Source organism: Salvelinus alpinus, chromosome 12, assembly GCF_045679555.1.
Source record: "Salvelinus alpinus chromosome 12, SLU_Salpinus.1, whole genome shotgun sequence".
Lineage (NCBI taxonomy): Eukaryota > Metazoa > Chordata > Actinopteri > Salmoniformes > Salmonidae > Salvelinus > Salvelinus alpinus.
Window position 1 is genome coordinate 16,607,841 of NC_092097.1, and position 14,036 is coordinate 16,621,876.

The 14,036-nt window shown below is 42.0% G+C and overlaps 2 protein-coding genes across 2 annotated transcripts in view; one reads left to right on the plus strand and one right to left on the minus strand.

Annotated features, from left to right (window-relative positions):
- Positions 1-14,036, minus strand: part of LOC139536571 (uncharacterized) — a 154,527-nt gene that overhangs the window by 24,444 nt on the left and 116,047 nt on the right. The window lies entirely within an intron of this gene.
- Positions 136-13,932, plus strand: LOC139535616 (protein transport protein Sec61 subunit alpha). Its single transcript, XM_071335207.1, has 12 exons — positions 136-446; positions 4,241-4,308; positions 4,391-4,456; positions 4,663-4,741; positions 7,670-7,801; positions 8,058-8,167; positions 8,546-8,699; positions 9,959-10,119; positions 10,364-10,561; positions 12,387-12,578; positions 12,677-12,753; positions 12,849-13,932. Exons 1-12 carry the CDS (start codon positions 440-442, stop codon positions 13,033-13,035), a joined length of 1,431 nt encoding a protein of 476 aa, XP_071191308.1. The 5' UTR covers positions 136-439; the 3' UTR covers positions 13,036-13,932.

The following is a 14,036-nucleotide window of genomic DNA, read 5'->3' on the forward strand; positions in this document are numbered from 1 at the left end:
TTATGCCGTGTTCAAAACTACTGGGAACTCTGAAATCTCCGACTTCCGTCCGTTCAAGACAACTGGGAACTTGAAAAAAAAACGTGCTACGACTGGGAAAAATCGTTTTGAACGGTCATCCAACTCGGAATTAGAAGTCAGAATATCGGACATATTTCTAAAGCTCCGTCATTCCGACCTGAAAATCAGTGACATCATGATTTGACCTCGTTTTTTCCCTTTTCCCAGTTGAATTGAAAGCACCACAAGTTTCAAATTCAGACATTCTTGAACGCGGCATAAGAATCACCAAGATCTGACCTGTAGTAGGAGCTTCATTGATGACGTGTCTTTACAGCGCATTCTTTTCTGCGCAAAACGGTTCAATGGTGCCACGCAAACTGTGCTGATCCTTCAAGTGGCACCAGTTTAACACAACAGGAATCGGATAAAGGACACCATGGGCAGTGAGTTATTTTTTTCTAACGTCTGTCGATGTATCTGTGAATTGCATGTTAAATGTATATTTTTAACGTTTAGCTAGTTAGATTGGCTGTGAACGGACATGTATTGTAGCTTGCTACTAGCTAGCCAATGACAATGCTAACGTAAAATGAAGAATATTATAACGTTAGTTAACGGAATGGGATGCTAACGGCAGGAGGCAGCTAACCTAGTCGCTGCTGACTTTAGCTAACGCTTCTCATGAAGTGCCCACAAATTGTTGACCCTTGGCACTTAGTTGGGACATTTTAGATTGCTGTGTGCACCTTCAACATTCGCTAACTAGTTACCCTCTACAGTCTTTGTCATTCTAGGAAATGTTACTAGCTAGCATAGTCTGTTGTAACAGTGTCAGTACCTGTGCGCAGAGATACTGCCTGATTCAAGTCTTTGCAATGACAGTGACATCAGACAACCTAGGTGGTTCGAGCTCTGAATGCTGATTGGTTGAAGCCGTGGTATATCAGACCGTATGATAACATTTATTTTTACTGCTCTAATTACGTTGGTAACCAGTTTAAAATAACAATAATGCACCTCAGGCGTTTGTGATATATGGCCAATATACCACGTCAAAGGGCTGTGTCTGTCCTAGCACTCTTCGTTGCGTCGTGCGTTAGAACAGCCCTTAGCCGTGGTATATTGGCCCTAAACCACACCCCCTTGGGCCTTATTGCTTAATTATGACTAGTTTGCTTCTAGCTTGCTTACATTTTTTTGAATAAACCACTGGCATTCCCAATGAATGTCAACTTCTTTGAAGAACTAAGGTTAGCTGTCCAGCTGCAGTAGATATTAGAGGTCGACTGATTATGATTTTTCAACACCAATACTGATTATTGGACAATCTAAAAAATGTGTGTAATAATGACAATTACAACAATACTGAATGAACACTTTTATTTTATCTTAATATAATACATAAATAAAATCAATTTAGTCTCAAATAAATAATGAAACATGTTCAATTTGGTTTAAACAGTGGCGTGCCGTGGGCCTGGGCCTTCAGTGAGGTACTACACAGTCCCACCCGAATTAATCCACCTCTTATTACCATCATTATGATGCCATGGCTCTAGACACTATACATTTAGACAGAAACGCAGTATAACCAGGCGTTGCGTCACCTTGAAATTGACAAATTGACATTTTTGGGTAAACAGTGTTTACCCAAAAACATGACACAATCAATGAGTCTTTTCAATATTTCCCTTCACCTTTTCATTGTGCAGCTCCGTTGCCCTGCGCGCTTGTTCGTTGAGCTGTAGATCCACTCCGGTGTCCCCAAAAGTTTTCAAAAGAACCATTGCTTGTAAGTGCCCAGCCGTACTTTGGTGTCTTGTTGCTGCCTTGGTTAGACAACTCAAGTTTGCAAAGCCAGTGTGACGCCAAACACCAAATCGATCACTTGCAAATAATAGGCATTCCCAGCAGTACAGTTTGCAGTGCTTCTCGGAGCCTGTGAGCCATTGATAGCGCTCGTAGTTGGAACCCCTTTCCCGCCTGTGACAGGCTTTGTAGCGTCGGCGTCGGGCGACCTCTCCTTACAATGTCTAACTTTTCTTGAAAAGTTCGTCTTGAGAATGGCGTTATAATTATATCCTCGACCAAATTGATATCTTCTCCTCCTTCCGCCATTGTGGGTTGAAAAAACAGCTTAGTAGTACGCGAATTAATTCGTTTATCAAATTCAGTTTCCTAGATCTGCATAGACCTGCCCATAGGACCTGCCTCTCAATATTGGTAATCCAATCAAAAGACGTGCACGCACTACGCCTGCTAGCTGGCTCCTGTGTAACACTGGAGCCAGCCAGCAGGCGTACAATAGCCAACTATAAAGCTGATTGGTTGACACTAAATTTTCATTTCCATTCACTATAAGCTACAAGCGCTCGCACTGTTGATTCTGAAGGCCTGAGGGCAGATTTTAGACCCCTGGCAACACATGATGGCTGAATATGATTGGATAAAAGATCTAACATAAAGACCAGCCCTCCAAATCTCAACCTGGGGCTGGAAGCAGTGCAACCAAGAGGAAAGCTATGAAATGAAGAGTATAACTCTTACTCTGGGGAATAATTTAATACATATTTGTGGGAAAATATATATATATATATTTTCTGATATTCTGATGATGTTTAAGGCCAGCAGAGAAGGCCTTGCTGGCCCTGACGGCCCACCACTGGGTTTAAATAATGCAAAAACAAAGTGTTGGAGAAGAAAGTAAAAGTGCAATATGTGCCATGTAAAAAAGCTAATGTTTAAGTTCCTTGCTCAGAACATGAGAACATATGAAAGCTGGTGGTTCCAGCTTCCAGCTTCCAGTCTTCAATATTCCCAGTTAAGAAGTTCTAGGTTGTAGTTATTATAGGAATTATAGGACTATTTCTCTCTATACCATTTGTATTTTATATACCTTTGACTATTGGATGTTCTTATAGGCACTATAGTATTGCCAGCCTAATCTCGGGAGTTGATAGGCTTGAAGTCATAAACAGCGCTGTGCTTCAAGCATTGCGAAGACCTGCTGGCAAACGCAGGAAAGTGCTGTTTTAATTAATGTTTACAAGCCTGCTGCTGCCTACCACTGCTCTATCAAATTATAGACTTAATTATAATATAATAAACACACAAATACGAGCCTTAGGTCATTAATATGGTCAAATCCGGAAACTATCCGGAAACTATCATTTCGAAAACATTTATTCTTTCAGTGAAATACGGAACCGTTCCGTATTTTATCGAACAGGTGGCATCCATAAGTCTAAATATTGTTGTTACATTGCACAACCTTCAATGTTATGTCATAATTATGTACAATTCTGGCAAATTAATTACGGTCTTAGTTAGAAATGAATGGTCTTCACACAGTTCACAACGAGCCAGGCGGCCCAAACTGCTGCATATACCCTGACTCTGCTTGCACAGAACGCAAGATAAGTGACACAATTTCCCTAGTTAATATTGCCTGCTAACATTAATTTCTTAACTAAATATGCAGGTTTAAAAAAACATACTCGTGTATTGATTTTAAGAAAGGCATTGATGTTTATGGTTAGGTACATTGGTGCAACGACCGTGCTTTTTTTTCGCAAATGGGCTTGTTAAATCGTCACCTGTTTGGCGAAGTAGGCTATGATTCAATGATAAATTAACAGGCACCGCATTGATTATTTGCAACGCAGGACAAGCTAGTTAAACTAGTAATATCATCAACCATGTGTAGTTAACTAGTGATTATGTTAAGATTGATTGTTTTTTATAAGATACGTTTAATGCTAGCTAGCAACCTACCATGGCTCCTTGCTGCACTTGCGTAACAGGTGGTCAGCCTGCCACGCAGTCTCCTCGTGGAGTGCAATATAATCGGTGTCCAAAAATGCCGATTACCGATTGTTATGAAAATTTGAAATCGGCCCAAATTAATCGGCTATGCCGATTTTAATCGGTCGACCTCTAGCAGATATAATGTATTTCTATTGCCTCTGTTAATCTGCTCTCATCAGCCTAGCTATAGGCCCACTAGTTTGTTCCCACATACAATATAGCTAGTTAGCTAACTAGCTAGTTAGTAGCTTATTGACTATGTCTGTAAATGTGAGTGGAGCCTAATTTTTGCATGCATGGGAGTGATGACGTTTCATCCTGATAAAGTGTAACTATCTTGCAATGGTTAGGACAACTTATTTTGCTGTGTATGTTGTATGTCGTTTTCCCCCCCAAAGAAACTAACCAACCTCGTGTTTTTTTTTTACAGTCAAATTTTTGGAAGTCATAAAGCCGTTTTGTGCGGTCTTACCCGAGATTCAGAAACCAGAGAGAAAGGTATAGTATACCGCAATCTCTCCTCTCCTCACAATCTTAGCTCTAGTGATGTTTCTAAAATCTCCCTCTTTTACCTCTACAGATTCAGTTCAGAGAAAAAGTACTATGGACTGCCATCACTCTCTTCATCTTCCTGGTGTGCTGCCAGGTTAGTATCTGCTGAGCATCTGTCTCTGTGTAATTCTATATATTGTATGGTTCTTGCAGAGAAGCCCTGCCTGTCTTTGGTCTTATTATCACTAGCTGATAATATGGTTAAGGCCACAGGTAATGATGACTCAATGAGTGTAGTTATAACTCTTGTGGGTACAGTGTATTGGGTTCATTCTTTCTCTTTGTCTCCTGTCCTCCTAGATTCCCCTCTTTGGCATCATGTCCTCGGACTCTGCAGATCCCTTCTACTGGATGAGAGTAATCCTGGCCTCCAACAGAGGTGAGAAACAAACAATCTGGTTCTACTTAGTTTGAATGCTTGCCTGTGTCTGTAATCATCAGTCCATATGGAGGAAGACAAGTTTGAACTGTGCGTCCCTAGTAACAGATTCGGCCCCGCCCACAAAGGGTTTTTAAAAAAGGGTTCTCTCATTGAAATGCATTAATTTTAGTGCTGCGTTAAATGGCTTAAATATATATATTTTAAATAACCAAGTGTTCTATCTATAACCGAGTTGATGCCTGATATATGATGTGTAAAGCCAGCAGTCTAATTATTTCAAGCTACAATGCCAAGGTGGTAAAATGCTAATTCAATAACTGCATGCACGCTGGTGTCCCGTGCCATTGTAAAAACAGACACATTTGCTGGGTCTGTAGTGAGTGGGAACAATATCATAGTTTTTGCTTTGCTTCTTCTCCACTGCAGTGTATTTCTGGAGGCTTGGACTGGAAATATATCGTGCAGATTAGCTGGTTGGATAGCCAGCCAGTCATGATATTGGCTGCTAAGTAGCTACAGTTACTACTAGTAGCTAGCTAATAGAAGAGAATACTGAAACGAATGTTTGTCAAGTGTCATGACTGCATGTTATGTATACCTAGCTAGCTATATAGCTTGAAGCTAGGCAGAAGCGTTGTCACTCTTCACTGCAGAAAGTGTGTGTGTGCGTTTTGAACATGACAACTTTCAAGCAACCCAAAGATGGTAAGCTATCTATTTGGGTAACTATTTTCGAATTAGGCATTAGTTTCATAACCCAATCTAGCGAAGTTTGCAAGCTAGCTTTATCTGGCCTGCATATCAAATAATCAAATCAAATGTATTTATTTAGCCCTTCTTACATCAGCTGATATCTCAAAGGGCTGTACAGAAACCCAGCCTAAAACCCCAAACAGCAAGCAATGCAGGTGTAGAAGCACGGTGGCTAAAAACTCCCTAGAAAGGCCAAAACCTAGAGAGGAACCAGGCTATGAGGGGTGGCCAGTCCTCTTCTGGCTGTGCCGGGTGGAGATTATAACAGAACATGGCCAAGATGTTCATAAATGACCAGCATGGTCAAATAATAATAATCACAGTAGTTGTCAAGGGTGCAGCAAGTCAGCACCTCAGGAGTAAATGTCAGTTGGCTTTTCGTAGCCGATCATTAAGAGTATCTCTACCGCTCCTGCAGTCTCTAGAGAGTTGAAAACAGCAGGTCTGGGACAGGTAGCACGTCCGGTGAACAGGTCAGGGTTCCATAGCCGCAGGCAGAAAACAGTTGAAACTGGAGCAGCAGCACGGCCAGGTGGACTGGGGACAGCAAGGAGTATGAAATGTTCTGCCTTGTTTGTCGATCTTTAATGCTACCTAACAATGCAGTACCAACCTGACTAGCTGCCCATCCAACCAGCTAGTAATAGGCAGCTAGCTAATAGTGCTGAGTGATTAGTGCTTTGTCATTTCGGTTTGATTTAAACAAAAAATAATAACGAATTTGGGTATTTAAAAAAAAAAATCACAATGCATTATGAAATGACATTCAAATGTTTTTTCTTCATGTTATATTTCTAATCAGAAAATAATTAACATTCAATTGCCAAAACATTTAAAATATTTGATTGTCTCTGTCAGGTCCACATTGGATAGACATCAATAGGAAATTACTATAAAATATTTCAGATGTGTATATTACTTTGTTTTTATTTGACTTTATTTTTTAATTCCTTAAAGTCATCATCTCATCTCTGCTCAGGCAGTAGCAGCCAAACAGCTCTGTGCTCCCCAAATACTGTACTGTCTTTAGTCATCTTATTTTGCTAGGCTAGCCTGCTCAAGCATGCTGCAGAGCTGTCTGAGAATCCTTTTACTAGTTCTTCAAAGTAAAAGACAGTTCCTGTAAGTATATCTCCATCCCTCTGTTGTTGTGTACATTCCTCATGAGGTCTGTGTGAAACTAACTGAACATAGTTAAAAGTGTATTCGTTCTTGCGCTGAACTAGGTTGAATATTTGCTTTATGGAAACTACAATTTCCTTCAGCCCAGTGCGCCACATCTTTCTTGACGTGATTTCTCATGATTAGTTTTTCTCTGTAGAGAAATGGTGCGTTGGGCTCACCAAAACCCTCAACTAAATGGAATTCAAGTAATTGAACAGCTGTCGGTTAATTAGTTGTTTAATATCCAAAAAAAGGAAATGACGGTAAATCGCTCAGCACTACTAAAGATTTATAGTACAGAAAATACATTCTTCAAGTCCAAGTTGGATATTAGAAGTGCTGTACTTACTAAAGAATCTATTGTACTGCCAGTTAAGATGGCATGAATATGATCTTAACCAGGAAATATAGCATTTAACTTCAAACAAAACACAGCGTTCTAAAGCTTTACCCTTCCTGGTTGTTGCTAAGCTAAACAATGGGCTCACTTCATTGACCCAGCGGTCTAAGGCACTGGATCTCAGTGCTTGAGGCATCACTACAGACACCCTGGTTCGAATCCAGGCTGTATCACAACCGGCCGTTCTTGGGAGTCCCATAGGGCGGCACACAATTGGCCCGACGTTGTCCGGGTTTGACCCGTGTAGGCCGTCATTGTAAATAAGAATTTGTTCTGAACTGACTTGCCTAGTTAAATAAACAAATATTGACACCTGTCTCCCTCCATTTATTAACGGCTCTCAATCTTGGCTACTGATCATGTTAGAAGCATCTATTACACCTTCACTGTTTGGTTCCCACCTCTTACATGGAGAAATAATTCTTCCCTGTGATGTTATCAGGTCTTATCTCTTTTTGACAAGCAGTCTTTGCAAAAGCTGACATTCTTTAGCTGATATCACTGTATTCAGAGCTTTGCCTTTGTTAGAATCCCCTTTTCCATTACAACAGTGTTGGTTCATAATAATGGTTGACTGGACTGTACTGTGATCCTCCACCATTCTACAGGTACTCTGATGGAGCTGGGTATCTCGCCCATTGTTACCTCTGGTCTCATCATGCAGCTGCTGGCTGGAGCCAAGATCATTGAGGTTGGAGACACCCCCAAGGACAGAGCACTCTTCAATGGAGCACAGAAATGTAGGTCCACCCTCTAATCATCTTGCACAGAAGCAGTTTTTACTAAGGAATGGGATTAATCATAATACGTTGAATTATGGTTATATAGCCACCTGGTAATTGTTCTGATTTGTGGGCTTGTATACGACCGGTATTAGAATAAGGGTCTCTAGCCTGTCATAAGGCTGGGGTGTATTCAGTATCCCATTGCAAAGTGTTTTTCCACTCACAACAGTCCAAGGATATTGAATGCAACAGTCTTCCTTTTTCTCTGCAGTGTTTGGCATGATCATCACCATTGGGCAGGCCATTGTTTATGTGATGACTGGCATGTACGGAGACCCCTCAGAGATGGGTGCTGGGATCTGCCTGCTCATCATCATTCAGGTTAGTTAGATCCCCCCCCAGTTCATATAAACAGTTAATTAATTGTACCCTTTAGGTACAGAGACCTAACTTTCACTATTAAAACCCTTTGGCAGCCATTTCTTTAATCTGTCAATCAGCCATGCTCAACAGTCTGCTCTGCTTTCATCCGCCTGGTCAGGTAGCCTAGTGGTTAAGAGCGTTGGGACAGTAACTGAAAGGTCGCTGGTTCGAATCCCTGTGCCGGAAAGGTGGAATAATCTGCCGTTCTGCAAGGCAGTTAACCCACAACTGCTTCCCGGGCGCCGTACCTCTCCCATTTCAGTTGAATGCATTCAGTTGTGCTGACTCGGTATACCCTTTCCCTTCCCTATTTTAAGCTCTCTCCTTCTTCCCCAGCTGTTTGTGGCAGGTCTGATTGTGCTGCTGCTGGATGAGCTGCTGCAGAAGGGCTATGGTCTAGGCTCTGGTATCTCCCTGTTCATTGCCACCAACATCTGTGAGACCATCGTCTGGAAGGCCTTCAGTCCCACTACTGTCAACACTGGGAGAGGTAGGTAGCACTAAGGCTACATATGACCAAAAGTAGGAGGACACGTGCTCGTTGAACGTCTCATTCCAAAGTCATGGGCATTAATATAGAGTTGGTCCCCCCCTTTGCTGCTATAACAGCCTCCACTCAGCCACAAGAGCAGTAGTGAGGTTGGGCGATTAGGCCTGGCTCGCAGTTGGTGTTCCAATTCATCCCAAAGGGAAGGCCCTATGGGGTTGAGGTCAGGGCTCTGTGCAGGCCAGTCAAGTTCTTCCTCACCGATCTCAACAAACCATTTCTGTATGGACGACACTTTGTGAACGGGGTCATTGTCATGCTGAAACAGGAAAGGGCCTTCCCCAAACTGTTGCCACAAAGTTGGAAGCACAAAATCATCTAGAATGTCATTGAATGCTGTAGTATTGAGTTCCAGTGAAGGGAAATAAGGGGCCAAGCCCAACCCATGAAAAACAGCCCCAGACCATTTTTTCTTCCTCCACCAAACTTTAGTTGGCACTATGCATTGGGGCAAGTAGCGCTCTCCTGGCATCCGCCAAACCCAGATTCATCCGTCGGACTGCCAGATGGTGAAGCATGATTCACCAGAGAATGCATTTCCACTGCTCCAGACTCCAATGGCGGTGAGCTTTACACCACTCCAGCTGATGCTTGGCATTGTGCATGGTGATCTTAGGCTTGTGTGTGGCTGCTCAGCTATGGAAACTAATTTCATTAAGCTCCCGATGAACAGTTCTTGTGCTGACGTGGCTTCCAAAGGCAGTTTGGAACTTAGTAGTGAGTGTTGCAACCGAGGACAGACAATTTTTATGCACTTCAGCATTCGGCGGTCCTGTTCTTTGAGCTTGTGTGGCCTACCACTTCGCGGTGGTGCCGTTGTTGCTCTTAGAAATGTTTACTTTACAATGACAGCACTTACAGTTGACCTGGGCAGCTCTAGCAGGGCAGAAATTTGACGAACTGACTTGTTGAAAAGGTGGCATCCTATGACGGTGCCATGTTGAAAGTCAATAAGCGCTTAAGTACAGGTCAATCTACTGCCAATGTTTGTCTTTGGAGATTGCATGGCTGTGTGCTCGATTTTATACACCTGTCAGCAATGGGTGTGGCTGAAATAGCCGAAACCACTAATTTCAAGGGGTGTCCACATACTTTTGTGTAACTAGTGTATGTGTATTTACAATGTGCTCTTGTTCTTCAGTCAGGGTTGTTCCCCCTGCTGTGCTGTGGTTAGTTAGGTAACCTTGTCTCTTGTGTCTCAGGAACGGAGTTTGAAGGTGCTGTCATTGCCCTGTTCCACCTGTTGGCAACCCGCACAGACAAGGTACGCGCCCTGAGAGAGGCCTTCTACCGCCAGAACCTGCCTAACCTCTTGAACCTCATCGCCACAGTCTTCGTCTTTGCTGTAGTCATATACTTCCAGGTCAGTGGACAGACAACCTGCTTTATAGCCTATATCGTCTTGGCTGTCATTTGATTGGTTTTACAAATGGCTTTCAATTCATTGCTTAAGTGACCTTTATGACCATTGGATCTGACAATGTGAACATAGATGTTCAGAACAAAAAGCTGCATGCATAGAATAATTGAAGACAAACGTTGAATCCCATTGGATTTCCGTGGTTGTTTTTGAAAGGTCTTGAACACTTCTCGCCTCCTCCTTCCAGGGCTTCAGGGTGGACCTGCCCATCAAGTCTGCCCGTTACCGTGGCCAGTACAACACCTATCCCATCAAGCTCTTCTACACCTCCAACATTCCCATCATCCTCCAGTCTGCCCTTGTGTCCAACCTGTACGTCATCTCTCAGATGCTCTCCACGCGATTCAGTGGCAACTTTCTGGTTAACCTGCTAGGCACCTGGTCTGTAAGTACCTGTCCACAATGACCTTTGAGTGTCGCTTCTGTGTTCATTACACAGAGGTGGAGACTTGCCTCACCCATGTTCATTACACCAGTACTATTTAAAAATGTACATCCACTTAGTTATTTTTTTCTCATCACTTTTAACCTTCATGGGGTTAAAACGGTACTGAATACTTCTGTGTGTTGTCTACTAGTGTGTGACTGTAAACAATGAAGTCTGTTTGATGCCATAGTGGTGGTTATGATCACATGTTTTGGACTACTATGACAGCACACTGGTAGTGTTGACAGATTAGACATTTCTTTCAGCAATCCTGTGTAAGAGAGCTAGCCTTCGGAATGTTTTAAGAGGGCTCCAGACTAACATTTCCCCTGGTCGCACTCAAGCCTCTGTTTTTCAGTTGGTGGCACCAGCCCAAGATTTGGTCGCACGCCCATAAAAAATGGGTAATGCATAACCATGGTAGCAATTGAAAGGGAACAGTTTGGAGATGATTGGAAAATTGATTTTATGTGCACTTTAATCTGAAAATACTCCTGATACATTCAGTAACATAAGAATATTCCTGGAAAATGTAGGGTAGAACGTAAGACCAAAAAATCTCTAAGTGGCCACACCTCTCCAAATTGTGCACAGTTCCTAAGTAATTTCAATGCCCTTTTATGACTCAAGAATCTTCAACTAGTAAGGTGCTTTTGAGCTCTCCTAGCTGTGCTGGTGAGGAACTACAGCAAGCACAACCCTGCATCCCCACCATCACACAATTTACTGTTTACGCAATCCAAAAACAGTCCATTTATAAGTCGCAATATGGGTGAGATGTGCATCACACATGATATTTCAGTGTTAGGCTTTCACAATGAAATTCAAGGAAAGTATCATCATTTTGATACACATAGAAAGGAGTTATGATTAGTGAGCGCGGTTTTCTTTCTGTGAGCTCAATGGCCAGTTTCTGTAGAGATAAATCAGATCAAGCCTGAACTATATGATGTGGTTTCCAACAGGCCAATATTCTACATACTTTAGTGCAAAAAAACGTGGTAATTATCTACAATGAACATACAGTAGTCCATTCTGCATTTGTCCGGTCTGTTTCTTTTACGCCTGCTATGTAAAAGAGACAGGAAGTCATAATCGAGAGTGACAGCGCGCTAAGCAACTACTCTATCTTGACCTGAAAAATACATGATCTAAGTGATTGATAGTTGGTATTCAACAGTCATAAAAGTATGCCTTATTGATTTACTTTGAAGAACGACTTAGATAGTGAATTTTTTCAGACTGCATAGGCAGTAGCTCTATAGAGATGACTTGGGGTGAAATAAAGTCATCAACTAAAACAAATGTAATATACACAACTGAGATATTTTATTAAAGTGATGTGAATAAATTATGGTTAGTAAGTGATGAAGTAACTACTATCATGGGAATTGTATTCAACCCACATAATGCATAGTGCATTTAATGTTTTAAAAAACTATCAAAATTGAAAACGGATTTTAATACTCAAACCGAACAGACTTCAAAAAGCACTAATCGCTCAGCACTACCAAGCAGGAATGCATAATTTAAGATTTTGATGTGCAACCTATTCCAGTGATTGTCATGAATTTGGGGTTGCATAATGTTGATGTTTTCTTTTATCCAAAAGAGATGTTTTGAGTGAGGTTGCAATGTAGAAAACATGTAACTCACACAGCTAAATGGTTGCAAAATGTGACTCAATGGTCGCAGTCTTGAACCCTGTTTTACTCATAACAGCCCTGATTGGGCTATGCTTACATGGAGAATCTATACTTAATTGATTGTGTGTTTTGTATAGGATACTTCCACTGGAGGACCAGCTCGTGCCTACCCAGTTGGAGGTCTCTGCTACTACCTCTCTCCCCCGGAGTCCTTTGGTTCTGTTTTGGATGACCCCATCCACGCTGCAATCTACATAGTCTTCATGCTGGGCTCCTGTGCCTTCTTCTCCAAGACATGGATCGAGGTTTCAGGATCCTCGGCCAAAGATGTGAGTCACTTGATGTATTTGCTTCATCTGTTACAGATGCACTTACTGTAGGTACACTGAAGTATGTGTGGTAGTTGCTAACTCTGCATGTCCTACAGGTGGCTAAGCAACTGAAGGAACAGCAGATGGTGATGAGGGGACACCGAGAGACCTCCATGGTGCACGAGCTCAACCGGTAAAAACATACACACCTTTGGTTGCACTCTGGCCCAAGTGTTAATTGCTGTGTGTTTTTCTACACATTTCAAAAATCTTGTGTTCTTTGTGAAGGTACATCCCCACGGCTGCAGCTTTCGGTGGCCTATGCATAGGTGGGCTGTCCGTCATGGCGGACTTTCTGGGCGCCATCGGTTCGGGTACTGGAATTCTATTGGCCGTGACCATCATCTACCAGTACTTTGAGATCTTCGTCAAGGAGCAGAGTGAAATGGGCAGCATGGGAGCGCTGCTATTCTAGAAACACCCTCCAACAGGCACCACAGACACACAGCCTCCACCCTTTATAAATTACTTACTTTTTATTTTGCATTGTATCTAATGCGCACAAATCAGTACATTCTGCCTCTGTGACCTCTTTCTCAGCTTCTTTGTGTTCCCAGAAGCTCTTGAGGGCTCATGCAGACTGGATCTCACTGGGAAAGAAAGATGGTACTTGACCCAGTGTTCAGGATGGAATTGCGTCTGTTCTGTCCCGTTGTTTTGTTTTTCAATACCATTTACCCTCTCTTCATCTGACCAGCCAGGCTACTCTGCTGATGGTCTTATCTTCTATAGAAGCTTGCTCAAGGAAATTGAAGACTGACACCATTTTAAAGGAGTCTGTTCTTAAACCAACAAGCACTACACCTGGACATTTTTGGAGAGTGGAAAGAAAGTCATGTCATGTTCATTTCAGGTCATTGTAAGCTGTGCATGGTGTTTGAAGAGCCACATTGGGGTAAAGAAAGTATAAATATACTTGTACATTCTTTAAATGGCTCTGGGAATCTCCAACGAGCTTTGTTGATTTTCATTTACTTTAAAAAAATGTTTAATCATGGAATATATTTGTATTCATGCTGGTCTTATCAATAGCATATGTTAGTACTTTGTCTCTGGGTCCTAAAGGAAAGTGTTTGTGTTGTGGTCTTTTATTCCCAGACAATCGCTGTAGAAACTGCCGATGTCATTGGATGACGATGGGTTTGGTAGGAATGGAATGGGGTTTCATTTAGTGTTTTTTACTTTCTGTATTGGACATAATTATGAAATTTGACTAGGATTTTATTTTATAGATCCTCATCCCCCACTGAAAACCATCAGTGACCCCCAAATAAAACACTACCAATATTTTTCAATAAAAGCTAGAAAACAACATTCTGTGTTGAACCTTCACATGGCATAAGTCACACTACAATATGCATCAAACAGGGTATATACCAATATTATTGTGGTACATACTGCCAGATGAGTGCAGTA